Source organism: Monodelphis domestica, chromosome 2 (assembly GCF_027887165.1).
Source record: "Monodelphis domestica isolate mMonDom1 chromosome 2, mMonDom1.pri, whole genome shotgun sequence".
NCBI lineage: Eukaryota > Metazoa > Chordata > Mammalia > Didelphimorphia > Didelphidae > Monodelphis > Monodelphis domestica.
In genome coordinates this window covers 533,515,141-533,533,404 of record NC_077228.1, presented here as the reverse complement: position 1 = coordinate 533,533,404, position 18,264 = coordinate 533,515,141, and the positions used below count along the sequence as shown (strand labels likewise).

Sequence of the window (18,264 nt, the reverse complement as noted above, 5' to 3'; positions counted from 1 at the left end):
ATGAGAAATATATAGAAAGATAGAATAAAATCGTCTAATGTAGATCTCCTGTGGATTTTTACAGTGTGATATTCAGCAGCATCTTCCTTGGCTAGACACCAGAAACTGAGAAAAAGAGCATAGAGAGAGGAGAGAGAGAGAATTAGTTAGTTTGAATTGCTCTGACTCAGGCTGAGCCAAGCAGTAGAAAAAGAGCCTAGGCCTGAGCCTAATGGAGAGCGAGTCAGTCTTTATCACTCACCACAAGATTGTCTCCAAGCTGGGTTCTTCCACTCTGAACTGAAATTACTCTCCAAATTGAATTCAGTTGCAAACTGAAGTCAAATTTTTTCATGTCTTCTTACCCCTTCCTTTTAAAGAAATTTTCTCTTTTATGTCACCTCCCCTAAAAATTCACATCTACCAATTACAGTAGACGCTTTTCCCCAGGACTGCCCATTCTTAGTTTTCACCAACTTTGGTTTTCACCTCCTCTGGTTAGACTAAATCTTCTGAGTACTTCACACCTCTTTGTTACGCTTGCCTTTTGTAAGTTGCTTGACCTTTTAGGTACTAATTTAACCTTTACAAGTACTTAACACTGTTTTGTATTAGATCTAAAATAGACCTAGCTTAATGTTCTAGCTTTACTATAAGGTATGAGTTGGGGACTTTTATTGTTCAATCAGGAGTTTACAACTTTATCTTCCCCTCAGGGAAGTCTGTCTTCCCTGTCTGAGTAGGGTGGAATAATTTTAAAAGTTCCCAATACATTCCTGATCAAGGATCTCCATTGTTATAATAGGGGAATAGCTTAACCAAATCTTCTAAAGTAGAGTCTGAGTAAATTTAAGATTCCTAAGATATTTGTAGAAACCTGGCCCAAGGAAGTCCAGTGTCTGAATTTGCCATACAGCTGCTTCCTCAATCCCCAAAACAAGTCCTCTGTCTTGTCCTAGATCCTTATCAATCCCACAGGGATTGTTGGTCTCCTTGACTTGTGCTTCTTTGCACTGTACAGTAGCTCCTTAGTAATCCCTTCTTCTGGAATCAGATACAAATATTAATTAAAGTCACATAATACTTCACACTCAATGGCAGGTTTTCATAGTCTAAATCTTTTGGGTATACATTAGTATCAGGGCTAATAGGTATTGCAAACATCTTTCAAAATCAAAAACATTAATACTGATTCCATATACTCAAGTAAAAAAAAATAAGAAAAAATCAAATTTCCCTTTGGAAATCTAGAGAAAAGTAAATAAAAAAACAACCAGAAACTCGTCTTGCACATGCCATGTGACAATGGGTTAGCCAAACAGAGGCATAATACAAGAATTTCTCCCTCAAAAGTGAGCTCAATTTCTTCTCTAACTTGGCCATGATCCACAGTGTGTGTACATACTTTTTTCACAAGGTAATACTTGTGATAAACAGTAGTAAAACAGCTAATACAAATTCTAAAAAGTACCGCAATTCCCAAAATTATGAGTCCATTTGATTATAGTAGCAAATAAACCAGTATCCTGCAGCCATGAGACTCTACAGCAGCTTGTGGGACATTTAAAATCCTTTCAAGCTCATGGATGTTTGTCAAAATTTCTCCAGATCTGTTTACATAAGAATAACAAAATTGATTAATAAAGGCACATGTACCTCCTGATGCAATTGTAACCATGTCAAGGGCCAGCTGATGTTGTAGAACTGTGTTTGCTAAGGAGTCAGTCTCTTCTTGTAGGAAAGAGATGGCCTCCACTGTTTGAGAGAAGGCTTGAGCTGTGTCTTGAGCCAATCTTTCAACCTCAGCTGAGATGTTTCTAACAGAGTCTATTACTGCCATCATTCCAAAGATTGGCAGGAGTGGGCAGAAAAACCTCTGTACTGTTGATGAGGATGCTGCTGAATTTGACCTTGGCCTCTTGGGTCTAGAATGCCACCAAGACCCCAGATTTCTGGCCATGGACTTGTCTACCTGACCAATATAGTGATTGTGCACTGATACAGGTGGAATAACATAAGCCCAACCACAGGTACCCTACCACCCCGGGGGAAGAGTAGAATAAGCTGAAGAATTAGAAACCTAAAACTGTCCGGGGCTCGCCAAACCCCATGGAAATCCTCCACTGGGATGAGACCATAACAGTCATAAAAGACATGTACTTATGTGTCCCGTCCATCGCGTTTCTAAGCTTTGCTCTAGCACACATGAATGTGGAGGTAGGAATGGAATGGTGAGGTTGCACTTCACTTTGTCACCCATATACTTACTGGTATGTAACGGGCCCATGTCTCTTGTCACACACTAGTCAAAGGTAGGGAAATGATCAGTCAGAGGTAATGGTGGTTCTAGATATCTAAAAAAACACTTCTGAAGACCAATTTAAATCAACTGTTATTTTCAGGTCCTTAAATTCATCAAAGGTTACTGATACAGGTTGTAACCTTTTTGATGGAGTCCATCCATCATCATCTATGTAACAGTTAACAAAGCAAAAAGGAGCAAAAGGCTGTTTTAGTAATATGTGACCTTCCTATGGTGCAGGCTGTGGTCACGTCTGGTTCCTATGGACTGGAATTGTTTCCCATGACAAAACAGAGTTCTGATGGATCCAGTGGCAGACCCAGCATCCCTCGGAACCAATGGCTTTGCCATGGAAAAGAGTTTGTCCGACTTGTCTATGGACTTTTATAATGGCATTGACCCTAGTCTAGTCATAGGAAGAAGATACATATAAGGACAATGTAACAACACATAGCTATTAATCAAAACATATTAACTGAAAGTAACATTAGATTAATATGTAAACTTAAGAGCAAAATTAAAGCTAAAGAAAAAGCAGCAAATGCACTATATGTGATAGGGTGTCACTCAGTGTCATGTTAGTTTTAAAATGGTTGAAAACCTTAAACTGTAACAGTTAAAAGAGTGATGATGTAAACTGTAGTGAGTTAAAATGGTGGAACATATAAATTGTGATAGATATAAGAGAGGGTGAGTAAATTTGACTGCAGAAAAATATGTTTCACTACAGTGTCTTGGTTTTTAAATCAAATAGAAGGTGGTTGCCAGGGAAATATTCCCAATTATTCAAATACCCAAGTCAACTGGGTTTTTATAGAGATTTTAATTAATTCAAATGTAGAATTAAAGAAAAGAGAAAAAGAGAGAAAAAGGAAATAAGTATGAAGGGCCTTAAGCCAACATGGCCTAGACCTGAGTCTTAAGAGAGAGAGAGATATCAGTCAGTCAGTCTTTTAACACTCACCACAAGGTCTGTCTAATTTACAGTCTGTCTGATTTACAGTCAGTAGAGAGTACCCATTTTGTACATGCAAGGAATGTATCCAAGAGACCTTTTCTCTGATTTAGGTAGCTGTTGCAGTGGTTAACAGTACTTTATTTACACCTTGTCTTCTGGTTGTAGAGCTGTATTTAAGATTGCATTACAGATTTCTTCACTGTGGAGAGGAGAACAGTGAGATCTGAACAGGTTTCAAATTCACCTCCAGACTCCTTGAGGTCCCTTCCCCTCCCGAGTATCATCATACATCTTGGTTCCTTTGGCCATACCTCTCGCTATCACTTTACTCATTCTGACCATTTCTCTGTGGTGCTCCACAAAAATTACAGATTCCTTGAGAAGTATTATGAACTGAGTTATAATTTATGCATTATAATCACTGAACCTATTGGAGGGTCTATTATTATTATTATTGTTATTATTATTATTTCTCCACCTTCTGTTTCTCATTCTACAACTCATAGCTACATGACCTTGTTTCCCACAAAAAGAACATGGCATTGGTTGCTTCATGGATTCTTTTATGACCTCTGTTTGTCTTTCAGCTCTTTCTTTTATTTGTTTTTATAATTCATATTTTTTCTTCCTTAATTTCACCTCTTATTCAGTTTTTTCCTTTCAAAATCTCTCCAGTTCCTCTTTTTCAGCTTTCTCTCTATTTCATCTTTCACAGCCCTCAAAGACATATGCTGCTGTCGTCTTTAGTTTTTCTATGTCCATGATGGGCCAGTCTGGGCAATTGTTCTTAAAATAGTCCTTAATCTCTCAGGAATGATTCTTTACAAAATGAATCCTTATGAGTCTGGCATCTATGCCTCTGGAGATATCCATGCCATGATACCTAAAACCTAGTTCAACTGTCATAAAACTGAGATGGTCTCTTATTCTCTCCTTGGCTGAGGTCATCGAATTTAGTCCAATCACTTGGCCTGTCAGAGCAAGCTTTTATTCCCTTTAATAATGCATTTCTATTCTCACATAGATGGATGTAATCTTTGGTTGAATTTAAAATTCCATTTCAGGTTTTCTAGGGGCCAACATACTGCATCACCATTTTGAGACTTATTTACAGTGGAAAGGATCATGTTCCTTTCATCATCTGTTAACAGAGCATGAAGTAATTCTATAATATCTGATTCCTCCATGTTTGCCATAAATGTAATAATTAAAATTAGGAGACTAGCCATAAATTAATATTTTTATAAATCAAAGCTAGTAGGGGGAAAAGAAAGATGGAAAAATAAGAGTGAGAAGTATGAAGGTACTTTCTTTATTGCTTCATTTAGCTGGCTATTCTATGGCCTCCTAGAGGGCTCCTAACTACCCTCACAGGCAAGTCTGCTTAGCAACAAACATGGAAGAGAAGAGGCCAAAATTCACTCATACCTCACTTTATCAAATTTATTCTCCTATTTATTCTTCACTAACTCTCACACATGACATCTCCAGAGCCAGCCATGCTTTCTAATATGGCTGTGACTCCCAGTGGTGCTGTACAGGGGAAGATTGCCCATCCCCCTTCTCTCTTGATATTCTTGAGTCCATTGCTGGCTTTTTCTAGCTGCCATTCTATCCTCATCACCTAATCTACCCCATGATTTCCCTCACATAGTCCTTGCTTCCAGGTCCCATGCGAGGTACATGTAGAGAAAGGGGGAAGGGCATATTTCCTTTTCACAATCTCCCCTTTGATTCTTGGGAGACCAGCATGCTAAATCTCCTCACTTGCGTGTTCTAGGAGATTTAACATGACACATCTCCCCCAATGAATCGTTCTACATATGGAGCCTGTATATTTAAAGATTCTCTTACTAGAGGTAGCTCCAGGAATGCAGGGTCTTGGGCAGGACCCTAGGAGAGAGCTTTAATGATCTTCACACACCTAAATGTTCAACCTTCCCAGAAGTTTGGAAAGAATTTGATGTGCAGTTGAGTAACAGAAAGGACATGGTGCCCATAGTCAGAAGCAGTCAGGGATTAATCTAATCACTGCATGAACCCCAAAAGCATTATATCCTCCCACCATAATGCTTAGAATCACTGCAGAAAGAAATTTATTAAAGTTAAAATAAGCACATGCTTATCCCAGAGGAAAAATAGCTTCCTAACAAAACTGGCCAACTCTTTATTGTTTGAGGTGCTATTCACACATTTTGAACTCAGATCTCTTGGGTCACAGTGGGAACCTCCAAGGAACCAATAATGCAGAAGAGTGGGAATGTTTAGGCAATGGGGTTGAGTGACTTGCCCAGGGCTGACACAGCTAGGAAGTGTTTAGAGGCCAGATTTGAAACTCAGGATTTCCCATCTCTAGACCTGGCTCTTTATCCACTGAACTACTCAGATGCCCCCTAATGTCTTTCTTTTTTTTAAAATGGTGTTTATTATAAGGAATCTATTTTTATTTTAGTGATCAGTGGCATTTAAGGATAAATTATTTAAAAAGAAATAAGTAATGACTATTCCAAAAAAGTAAATTCCTTATGGCTTAGTTCAATAGAAAAAACTAGTGTTGGCATTCATCCTGTGATCTCAGTTACTGTAACAGAAAAGATGAGATTGAACATGATCCCTTAGAAAATTACATTATCGGGGGACAGCTGGGTAGCTCAGTGGATTGAGAGCCAGGCCTAGAGGCAGGCAGTCCTAGGTTTAAATCTGGCCTCAGACACTTCCTAGCTGTGTGGCCCTGGGCAAGTTACTTGACCCCCATTGTCTAGCCTTTACTGCTCTCTTCTGCCTTGGAACCAATACACAGTATTGATTACCAGATGGAAGCTAGGTGTTTAAAGGGAAAAAAAGAAGAAAGAAAACAGAAAATGATATTATGCTTCCAGATGATACATCATGAAATAATATAAATCTTCTGTATATATGCACCAACTAGTATTAGATCTATGAATAGAGGACTGAGAGTACAGACAATCAAAGTGAAAAGGAAAGGCTGAATGTAGAGACATTACGGAGTTTGAGTTCTAGTCTCAGCTTTTAGGATTTTGTTCAAGTCATTGAGTCACTCTGAGCTCATGGCCTGAGCTGTGAATGCAATGAGAATGCTTCCCCTGCCTGTGCTCCAAGTTTCTTGTGAGGATCTAATATGAATATGAGTAAAAGTCTTTATCAGTGAAGTCTTCCTTTAGTTGTGAGCTAATGGCATGTTGGAATGATTGATTCTGCCCATTTGTGTTTGTAGACTTTTCTCTTTGCCTGGGAAAATAGAATGAAAGTCAGTTTTTATTCTGCCAGTTGAGGAAAAGGGATGTATATGTGTTGAGGTGACTATGGGTGTGTGTTGTTTGTTTTTTTCAGAAGGAAAGATCAGACTTGAAATGAAAGAGATGACTGCAGAGTTAAGCCTGTCTGGGGAAGAAACTCAGAAGCAAAGATGCATTGGTGATGGTGCCTGTGATTCCACTTGGAGAGAAAACTTGGATGTACATCAGAGAATCCACACTGGAGAGAAACCTTTTAAATGTAATCAGTGTGGAAAGGCTTTTACCCAGAAGGCTGGTCTTATCATACATCAGAGAATCCACACTGGAGAGAAACCTTTTAAATGTAATCAGTGTGGAAAGGCTTTTACCCAGAAGGCTGGTCTTATCATACATCAGAGAATCCACACTGGAGAGAAACCTTATGAATGTAATCAATGCGGTAAAACATTTGCAAAGAGAGCGCATCTTACTGTACATCAGAGAATCCACATTGGAGAGAAACCTTTTGAATGTAATCAGTGTGGAAAAGCTTTCAGACTCAAGTACAGTTTTAATCTACATCAAAGAATCCACAATGGAGAGGCTCCTTTTGAATGTCATCAATGTGGAAAGGCTTTTACACAGAAGTCTCATTTTACGGCACATCAGAGAATCCACACTGGAGGGAAACCTTTTGAATGTAATCTCTGTGGAAAGGCTTTTACACAGAAGTGTGGTCTGACTGTACATCAGAGAATCCACACTGGAGAGAAATCTTATGACTGTTACCGGCTTAGTAAAATCCTCAGTCAAAAGTCAACCATTATTTCCCCTCAGGCACTGCCAAGACAGTAAACAGCAGTCCTTGGGGGCAGCTGTGTGCACCCCAGCCATACCTTTGGGAGCTTTTGCTCTACTGATGACCCTGGGGTCGCCTGCTAACTAAAGGAAGATTGCAGGACCCTCCACTGGCCCTGGACGTGGGGCCTCAGCACATTGATCAGACATGGTCCCAGGCTGTGCCTAATGATGGAGGAGCGCACAAGTAAGAGCAATGGTTTTGTCTCACTTGGAAGTAATCCAAGTCTAAGGTTCACATAATCAAGCTGAATCCCTTTCCTTTTCCCGATGGAATCATGAGTATGATTACTACTTCAATTTAGGAAGATGAGAAATAGAGACTGCTTGGTGTCTCATGGCAGGAGACTTCAGGGGCCTAGAAAGGAGCCTCCATGATCTTCAGTGTTAGGTCTAGTCCTTTAAATCAAGAAAAAGAGAGTCACATACTAAAGCCAGAGCGTGCATTGACTACTAGGAAAGACATCAGAATGCAGAATAGAGATTGAGATTGAGGCCTAGTATCAGCCCTGGCCTAGTCTATTAGTCAGTAAACATTAATGAAGCACCTACTATGTTCTAGCCTCTGAGGACACAAAGGGAAACAAAACACAGTCCCTGTTGTCAGAGCTCAGAATCTAGTATACAAACATAGTGATAGTCAAGAAGCAGTAAAAGATCATAAACCTGACTGTTAAATGATCCAGGGAAAAGAGGGTGTTTTATGAATGGAAATCCATTTAATTAAACAGGGAAATAAGTGAATAGAAGTATGAGAACAATTCAGTTTAAGAAGGGCAGAATTGGGGAACAAAGAGTAAAAATCAAAATCATAAGGAAAAAAAGTAATATCTAGCAGTTAAATAGCACCTACTGTATGCAGTGCATTTTATCAATATTACCTCATTTGGTTCTCATAAGAATCATAAGGGTTAAAATTCTTATTACTTTATCCATTGTGCCACTTAGCTACTTAATTGGAATTGGTTGATGAGAGCAGTTTGTTTCAGTACCATGAATGTAGCTGAAGCAAACACTATGGAAGCATTTAGAGTTTGATCAGACATCAACGACTCCAAGATAATTCACCGTATCTGGGGGCATTGCAAGTCATCTTGTCTTTTGCAACATGAGCAATATGGAAATCAGTTTTATATGACTGCACATGTATAATCTATATCAGATTGCTTGCCATCTCAAGGAGCAGGATATGAAAGTAGGGAGGGAGAGAATTTGAAACTCAAAATTAAAAAAAAATGCTGGGTCACCAGAGCCAAGACAGCAGACAGAAATCAGGGATTTACCTAAAGTTTCCCAAATTCTCCTCGATATGATTAAATGTCTCAAAACATTCTGGAACAGAAGAACTCCAAAAAGGATGAGGTTCAAGAATTTTTTTGCCTAGAGACTTTAGAAGGCCAGCAAGAAAGATCAATCCCACCATGGTTAAAGTGGAGCAAAGTCTAGCGCAGGCTATACCTTAACAGAATAATAGCAAGGCCATGCCTTACTCTGTCAGCAGCAAAGCCATGTGCCCTGACCCATCAGCAGCAGGCCCTTAAGGGAACTGAACTGGCAGAAACAACTTCTGGAGCTCTTAGTCCACAGACAGTAAGGGCAGGGGGTGGTCAGACAATTTAACAGGAGATCAGAGGTCCTTTTTCTAGCATTGTGTGCAGGAGTCTGTTTCATAGCTCATATGTGGGTTCTAGTTCCAGGCCTGGTGGCCGTCCCAATGTAAGAACTACCAGTGCGACAAGCACTAGAAGTAATAGAATTTGCACCCATGAGGGATTTGGGATGTTGATCACAGTTCCAAAATGTGAAATAAAAGGCTGGTTATTCACAGTCCAGAGTATAAGCCAAGAGAGTAGTGAACATACCTCTTTGTATATCACATCACCTTGGAAGAAGTGAAAATGTATAGAACCACTCAACCCCATTCCAACACCACCTCTTAAAGCACTTATATTAAAAAAAAAAATACCAAGCTTCTAACAATGCCTCCTCTACCCAGGAGCAGACTTAAAATTTAGCATAAAAGTCAAGAAATAGGCTACGGAAATGAACAAACAACTTTGAAAAAGCACTTCACCATAAAAAGTTACTGGGGTGACAAAAAGATCAAAACAAACTGAAAATGACAAAGTCTCAATGAAAAATGTGAATTGATTTCGGGAACAAAAAATCCTAGAAGAGCTGAAAAAAAAGATTTTAAAACTCAAATAAGAGAAATAGAGGGAAATTGAGAAAATAATTGAGTGATAAATAAAATAAAATTTTTTAAATGGTCTGTAGTTTGGCAAAGGAGGCACTAAAATACTGAATAAAAAGATATTAAAAAACAATAAATGAAGCGTTGAAAAGGGTACCAAAATCCATTGAAAAAAGGAACTTCTTTAAAATCAAAATTGGCCAAATGATATAAGAGATACAAATATATATTGAAGAGAACTTCTTAAAAAGTAGAACTAGCCAAATGGAAGAGACTCTAAATGAACACCGTAATGAGAATATCAACAATATAGAAATGAGTTCGAAGCAAGGACACATGTGATACCCAGTGGAATCGTTCGTTGGCTAAGGGAGGAGTGGGAAGAGGGGGGGGGGTGGAAAAGAAAATGATCTTTGTTTCCAAGGAATAATGTTTGAAAATGAACAAATAAAATAAAAAAATAGAGCTAGTCAAATGGAAAGTAGAGCTACAAAAGTTAAATGAAGAAAATAATTCCTTAGAAATTAGAATTGGGCAAGTGGAAACTAATGCCTCCATGAGATGTTAAGAAATATTTTAAATCAAAAGAATAAATAAATAGAAAAAAAGTGAAATATCTCATTGGAAAAATATCTGACCTGGAATCAATGCAGGAGAGATAATTGAATGACTGTACAAGCTAAAAGCTAGGATTAAAAAAAAAAAGCTAAATTCCAGGGCTCCCAGATTAAGCAGGAAATATAGCAAACAATCCCCTGAATTGAAACAAAATTCAAATATTGTGTAGTCATTATACCACAAGATTTAGCAGCTTTGATATTAAATGATTGGTGAATTTGGAATATGATATTCCAGAGTGTAAAAGAACTAGGATTATAACCAAGCATCATCCACCCAGTAAAACTGAGTACAAATATTCATGAGGAAAAAAATGAATGTTCAGTGAAATAGAGGTCTCCTCAAGCACTCTTTGTGAAAGGGACAAAGCTGAAAAGAAAATCTGATTTTCAAATATAAATCTCAAGAGATGCATAAAGGAAAAGAAATCCTAGATCAGTCAGTAAATTTAAGCTGCTTATGTTCCTACATGAAAAGATGATATTTATAATTCCTAGGAACCTTATTGTTAGATGGGCATGGGTATGAGTTTATAATGAGATGAATGCATAAAAAAATTAAGGGGTGAGAAGGATGCATTTTAAGGTTCGTTTGTTCAACGATTAAAGTCCTACGTGATCTGAGTTCAGACCGGAGAAACCCAGGTCGGTTTCTATCTATATAATTACTTCTCCCAGTACGAAAGGACAAGAGAATTAAGGCCAACATTATAAACAAGCCTTACAACTAACTAATGAACCTATCTTAATTAGTTAGTGCAAGTTTTTATTACTCTAGAAAAGAGTTATTAAGGTGGCAGAGCAGGTAATTGCATAAAACTTAAGCCTTTATTATCAGAGGTTCAACCCCTCTCCTTAATACATGTTCCTAGTCAACCTACTAATTTATATTATTCCCATTCTACTAGCAGTAGCTTTTTTTAACATTAATTGAACGAAAAGTTCTAGGTTACATACAACTCCGAAAAGGCCCTAACGTCATCGGACCATACGGTATTCTACAACCATTTGCAGACGCGGTTAAACTATTTACAAAAGAACCACTCCGACCTCTAACATCATCAGTTTCAATATTTATTATTGCACCTATTCTAGCTTTAACCTTAGCCCTAACAATCTGAACCCCCTTACCTATACCCCACACCCTAATTGACTTAAACCTAGGACTTTTATTTATCCTAGCCCTATCAGGATTGTCTGTTTACTCAATCCTATGGTCAGGATGAGCATCAAATTCTAAATATGCACTCATTGGAGCCTTACGAGCTGTAGCCCAAACAATTTCATATGAAGTCACATTAGCAATTATCTTACTTTCAATTATACTAAGTAATGGCTCCTTTACCTTAAAAAAATTTAATAATTACCCAAGAAAATTTATGGTTAATTATAACCGCATGGCCCCTAACTATAATATGATATATCTCCACCTCAGCCGAAACAAACCGAGCTCCTTTTGACCTAACAGAAGGAGAATCAGAATTAGTATCAGGCTTTAATGTTGAATATGCCGCAGGACCATTTGCTATATTTTTCCTAGCAGAATATGCAAATATCATAGCAATAAATGCCATAACAACAATTCTTTTTCTTGGTCCCTCACTAAACCACAATTATCCACATATTAGTACTACTAATTTTATATTTAAAACAATATTATTAACATCAGCCTTTTTATGAGTAGGAGTATCATACCCTCGCTTTCGATATGATCAATTAATGTACTTACTATGAAAAAGCTTGCTACCAAGCACCCTAGCACTATGTTTAATGTTTATTTCTATTCCAATCGCACTATCAAGCATCCCACCACAAATATAAGAAATATGTCTGACAAAAGAATTATCTTGATAGGATAAATTATAGGGGTTTAAACTCCCTTATTTCCAGAACAATAGGAATCGAACCTACATTCAAGAACTCAAAATTCGACATTCTATTAAGGTCAGCTAAATAAGCTATCGGGCCCATACCCCGAAAATGTTGGTTTATACCCTTCCCATACTAATGTCCCCCTATGTATTAACCATTGTTTCGCTCAGCTTATTAACAGGAACTTCAGTAACTCTAATTAGCAATCACTGGTTAACTGCCTGAATAGGCCTAGAAATTAATACACTAGCTATTATTCCATTAATAACTTACCCCCACCACACATGAAATACAGAATCAGCTATTAAATATTTCATAACCCAAGCTACAGCTTCAATAATCCTAATATTTTCTATTATTTATAATGCATCCTTTACTAACCAATGAACCATTAGTCATATACCCAATCAATGAGCTTCACTACTAATAACCCTAGCCCTAGCAATAAAACTAGGGTTAGCTCCATTTCACTTTTGAGTGCCAGAAGTTACACAAGGAATTCCACTCCTATCTGGCATAATACTCCTAACATGACAAAAAATTGCTCCTATCTCAATTATATATCAGATTTCACCCTCACTAAATATATATGTATTAATAATTTTAAGCATCCTATCAACACTCCTAGGAGGCTGAGGGGGATTGAATCAGACACACCTACGAAAAATATTAGCATACTCATCAATTGCTCACATAGGATGAATAACCATTATTATCATAATTTAACCCACACTTACTATATTAAACTTATTAATTTATTTTACTACAACTATTACTATGTTCCTTATACTTAACCATTCATCAATAACTAAAATTAATTCACTGTCAACCCTATGGAACAAATCCACCCCTATAATTATTATTATCATACTAACTCTTCTATCCTTAGGAGGACTACCCCCATTAACAGGTTTTATACCTAAACTTTCTAGCAGTTTATTTTGTGATGACAAAGAACTGGAAATTGAGGGGATGCCCATCAATTGAGTAATAAATGAAGTTTTGGTATAATGATTATGACTATACTGTTGTGCTATAAGAAACGATGAGGATACAAAAACTTTTTAATTTGATGTATTCCAGATTATTTATTTTGCATTTTGTAACTCTTTCTAAGTATTGCTTGGTTTTGAAGTCTTTCCCTTCCCAAAGGTCTGACATGTATGCTATTCTGTGTTCGCCTAATTTTCTTATAGTTTCCTTTATGTTCAAGTCATTCACCCATTTGGAATATATCTTGGTGTAGGGTGTGAGGTGTTGATCTAAACCTAATCTTTCCCACACTATCCTCCAATTTTCCCAGCAGTTTTTATGAAATAGTGAATTTTTGTCCCAAAAGCTGGGGTCTTTGGGTTTGTCATATACTGTCTTGCTGAGGTCGCTTTCCCCCAATCTATTCCACTGATCCTCCTTTCTGTCTCTTAGCCAGTACCAAATTGTTTTGATGACCGCTGCTTTATAATATAGTCTGAGATCTGGGACTGCAAGGTCCCCTTCCTTTGTATTTTTTTCCTGATTTCCCTGAATATCCTTGATCTTTTGTTCTTCCAAATGAACTTTGTTATGGTTTTTTCTAAATCAGTAAAAAAAAATTTTGGAAGTTCCATGGGTATGGCACTAAATAGATAGATGAGTTTGGGTAGGATGGTCATTTTTATTATATTGGCTCATCCTACCTATGAGCAGTTAATGTTTTTCCAATTGTTCAAGTCTAGTTTTAGTTGTGTGGAGAGTGTTTTGTAGCTGTGTTCATATAGTTCCTGTGTTTGTCTCGGGAGATAGATTCCTAAGTATTTTATTTTGTCTAAGGTAATTTTGAATGGGATTTCTCTTTCTGGTTCTTGCTGCTGAGCTGTGTTGGAATTATATAGAAATGCTGATGACTCGTGTGGGTTTATTTTGTATCCTGCAACTTTGCTGAAGTTGTTGATTATTTCGATTAGCTTTTTGGTTGAATCTCTAGGATTCTTTAAGTAGACCATCATGTCATCTGCAAAGAGCGATAATTTGGTCTCCTTCTTGCCTATTTTAATGCCTTCAATTTCTTTTTCTTCTCTAATTGCTACTGCTAGTGTTTCTAATACAATGTCAAATAATAGAGGTGATAATGGGCATCCTTGTTTCACTCCTAATCTTAATGGGAATGGATTTAGTTTATCCCCATTGCAGATGATATTAGTTGATGGTTTTAGATATATACTGTTTATTATTTTTAGGAAAGACCTTTGTATTCCTATGCTTTCTAGTGTTTTTAATAGGAATGTGTGTTGTATTTTATCAAAGGCTTTTTCGGCATCTATTGAGATAATCATGTGGTTCTTGTTGGTTTTCTTGTTGATGTGGTCAATTATGTGGATGGTTTTCCTAATATTGAACCAGCCCTGCATCCAAGACAATTCTTTTTTTTTTATAGTATTTTATTTGATCATTTCCATGCATTCTTCATTAAAGACAAAGATCATTTTCTTTTCCTCCCCCCCACCCCCATAGCCGACGCGTGATTCCACTGGGTATCACGTGTGTTCTTGATTCAAACCCATTGCTATATTGTTAATATTTGCATTAGAGTGTTCGTTTAGAATCTCTCCTCTGTCATGTCCCCTCAACCGCTGTAGTCAGGTAGTTGCTTTTCCTCGGTGTTTCTACTCCCACAGTTTGTCCTCTGCTCATGGATAGTGTTTTTTCTCCTGTATCCCTGCAGATTGTTCAGGGACATTACACCGCCACTAAAGGAGAAGTCCATTACGTTCGATTATACCACAGTGTGTTTGTCTCTGTGTACAATGTTCTCCTGGTTCTGCTCCTCTCGCTCTGCATCACTTCCTGGAGGTTGTTCCAGTCTCCATGGAATTCCTCCACTTTATTATTCCTTTTTGCACAGTAATATTCCATCACCAACATATACCACAATTTGCTCAGCCATTCCCCAATTTATGGGCATCCCCTCGTTTTCCAATTTTTGGCCACCACAAAGAGAGCAGCTGTGAATATTTTTGTACAAGTCTTTTTGTCCATTACCTCTTTGGGGTACAGACCCAGCAGTGCTATGGCTGGATCAAAGGGTAGACATTCTTTTATCGCCCTTTGTGCATAGTTCCAAATTGCCCTCCAGAATGGTTGGATCAGTTCACAACTCCACCAGCAATGAATTAATGTCCCTACTTTGCCACATCCCCTCCAGCATTCATTACTTTCCTTTGCTATCATGTTAACCAATCTGCTACATCCAAGACAATTCTGAAGGACCCTGGATAAAAAATGCTACTTCCAAAGAAAACTGATGGAGTCTGAATGCAGATCAAAGTCTTCCTTGATTAGATTTGCTTTTGTCAGGTCTTGGAATGCAGGAGGGAAAAGAATGCCTCAAATTCTCTTGAACTGGAGACTCAAATCATGTTACTTCAAGAAGCATTTCTGAATTAGTTCTCATTTATAAAACACCTACTAAGGGCCAGGCAGTAGACTAAGTGCTAAGGATTAAAAAAAAAAAAGAATGAAATGATTATTCCCTGGAGGAGCTTGCATTCTAATGGTTATAGTCAATAAGCATTTATTAAACATCTGAGACCCCAAGAAATAGTAGTTGCTGGAGATATCAGGCATTGATTGAAAACAAAAACCGGAAACAACTTGCAAATACTAAATTTCCTCAAATCCCAGCATGCCCACATCTGCATTTCCATTTCTACTATTAAGGTCTTAGGTCTCAGAATGGCTGATTAAGTCCTGCAGCAGAAGTGAGAGCAAAAATAGGGAGCCTGTCGAGGAGCCTCTAGAAGTTTTACTTCTAAAATTTGAAATATAGGAATGATGAAACAATGGCTGAGGCACTTCCCAGATACAGCTTATAGGCTTCTAAAAGGTCTAGCTCAGAAATTTCCTTATTTCAATTTGTGGAGCTCCTGAAAGGCTTCTGGGGTCAACATGAGTTGTAGGTGCTGATTAAGCAACAAATCTGGACCCAGAGCCATAAACAAGTCCAGTCTCGAAGCTACACAGGACAAGAGAGTTTCCAACAAAGGAATCTGGTTTTCCCACAGGTTCTAGATATGCTTCAAGAAGATGTTCACAAAGGCATGTGAAACCTCAACAGCATCATCGTAGAGTCAGGCTGGCTCCAGAGCTCCCTCCTGAATTTCACAGGTTGGCTTTTCTATATGATATCTCAGAAATGAGGCAAGTCTAAGCAGGGGCTTTCTAAAGGTATCAGAAACAGATCCAAGCTTCAATCTTCCCACAGTGATAGTATTCACAAGGCTCTTCTCCAGCCAGAGTTGTTTTCTGGTAAAAAGCAAAGGGAATGTTGGCTCTACGGTTTCCCCATCAATTATTGGGAAGACTACTACAAATGATCTCATGTAATCTTGTGCTCTAGGCCTTTCCATCTCCTTTCCCTTTGAGATTTGATTGATTAATATTTTTTTTCTTTATTCTGGAAAGGAGATAAACAACTTTCTCCTCCAAATCAGAGACAGTGAATGCAATCTCATGGGCACATCTGCCAGTGGAGGTAACCTACCCTGGGAGTCAAGTCTTCTGATCCTCTGGGGAAGAGGGAGGTCTGAGACAGCCACTGTTTGATAAAATTGCTCAGAGATCTACTTGTGTCAGTCTTCCTATTGACACTACTGGAATCACTGAGTATGAATAATATAAACTGTATGTGGTTCTACTGGCTCCATCCATTTCTTGCTAGATGGGTACAATGAGAAAAAATTGGACCTTCACCCTATTTGAATAGCCCTCTGCCCCTCCTTAAGAAATGATTTTACCCCTAGATTCATTGCTAATCAATATAATCCAGTTTAAAGCCATTCCATAAGGGGACTGATTATTTCTTGTGTATTAAAAGTCATTATTATACAATGAGTCAGTTAAGGATAATCAACTAATCCCAATATGTAACAGAATTAAGAATAAATAGAGTAGGTTAAATAGATCCTCTCTTATAGGAGATTTTCAACTTGTCATTACCATGTACTTCACTGAGCACAAGAGTGTCCTAACTAGAGGACCTCCATCGATGTGGCCTGATGACTAAGTAGGCAAGGAAGACCCCCAGACCTCCAGCCTGGACGGTCTGAGTACTGGAGAATAGAAATGTTCTAATGGGTTGGAAGGTCCCTGCAAAATGTAAAATGTCCCCTTGTTAGGAGTCTGTTGGCCAACATTTAGGTGGGATTCTGTCTTCTGTATACATACATTTGTAAGCAATGCAGGTGGAGATCTACTAGGTCTTTGCTCTGTGAACCCCAAAGTGACCATGGGACCCCCAAGGAGATTCTGTACTTTGTACTGTCCCATCTGAACTGTCTGGGATTTAAGGATTATAAAACTTGACTCTGAACACGAAGTGGTCTCAGATAGTGGCCAGGTCCATTTAATAAATAGTAATTGACTCAGAGCTCTGCCTCAGTGACTTTATTTATAGGTTAGATCATTTCTGGAATTACATTATGGTTACCCCAGATAGGATGATGAGGTGTGAACCTTCCCTAGATGCTATACCCCATTCCTTAAGGTACTCCTCCCCCCTTTAAAAAATAGGAAGCTAGTACCCTGATAAATTTTCACCATTGGCTCATCTGCCAACAAAGACTTGGGTTGGTGGGACCATCTATTGTTCCTACCCAAATTCTCCAAGCTTAAGATGTCTCCCCAAGGCTACGGATTGGTGAATTTACCTGAAATCACCCCCCCCACAACACCCCACAAATTTAAAAGGGTAAAAGGTCCCAATTGTATTAAAAGTGACCATTTGGGTTTATGACTAAATTATGTGAATTAACCAGCACTTATTTAAATTGCTAGAATTATTTGGCCATATTTTCTGCTTTTAAAGCCTAGGTTGATTTTTTTCCTCCTTTTTTCTTATCAGAGCTAGGGAGGTATAACGGAATCACTGCTACTGCCACTTTTTCAGCCTCCAACCAGGAAAACCAACAAACCAAAAAATATTTTAAGTTTCAAACAGATTTTTTACTTTCTGGTTGTCAGGGGTGGAAGTTATTTTTTTTAAGGATATATACATTTTATTCCTTATAATATTAATAAAGTCATTTTCAGTGATATTAGGGTTTCTGCTTCAGACACTGAAGACCTAAGTGGCTCATCTGAGGCCCCCAATCGCCCATTTCAGGAATTTGAAATTGGAGAACTTTCTAAAATAGTTCCCTGAATCCTAAGAGTATTAATTATAATCCAGGACCCCATAATGATGCACTCAGTACCTCCAGGATTAGTGCACC

The 18,264-nt window shown here is 38.0% G+C and overlaps 1 protein-coding gene across 2 annotated transcripts in view; it reads left to right on the top strand.

Annotated features, from left to right (window-relative positions):
* Positions 1-17,420, top strand: part of LOC107651152 (zinc finger protein 665-like) — a 70,670-nt gene extending 53,250 nt beyond the window's left edge. For both annotated transcript variants that reach the window (XM_056814403.1, XM_056814402.1), the window contains one exon: positions 6,591-17,420. In XM_056814403.1, the coding sequence (XP_056670381.1) occupies positions 6,591-7,330 (740 nt within the window). In that variant the 3' untranslated portion in view covers positions 7,331-17,420. The remainder of the gene's footprint in view (positions 1-6,590) is intronic.
* The last annotated feature ends 844 nt before the right edge of the window (positions 17,421-18,264 follow it).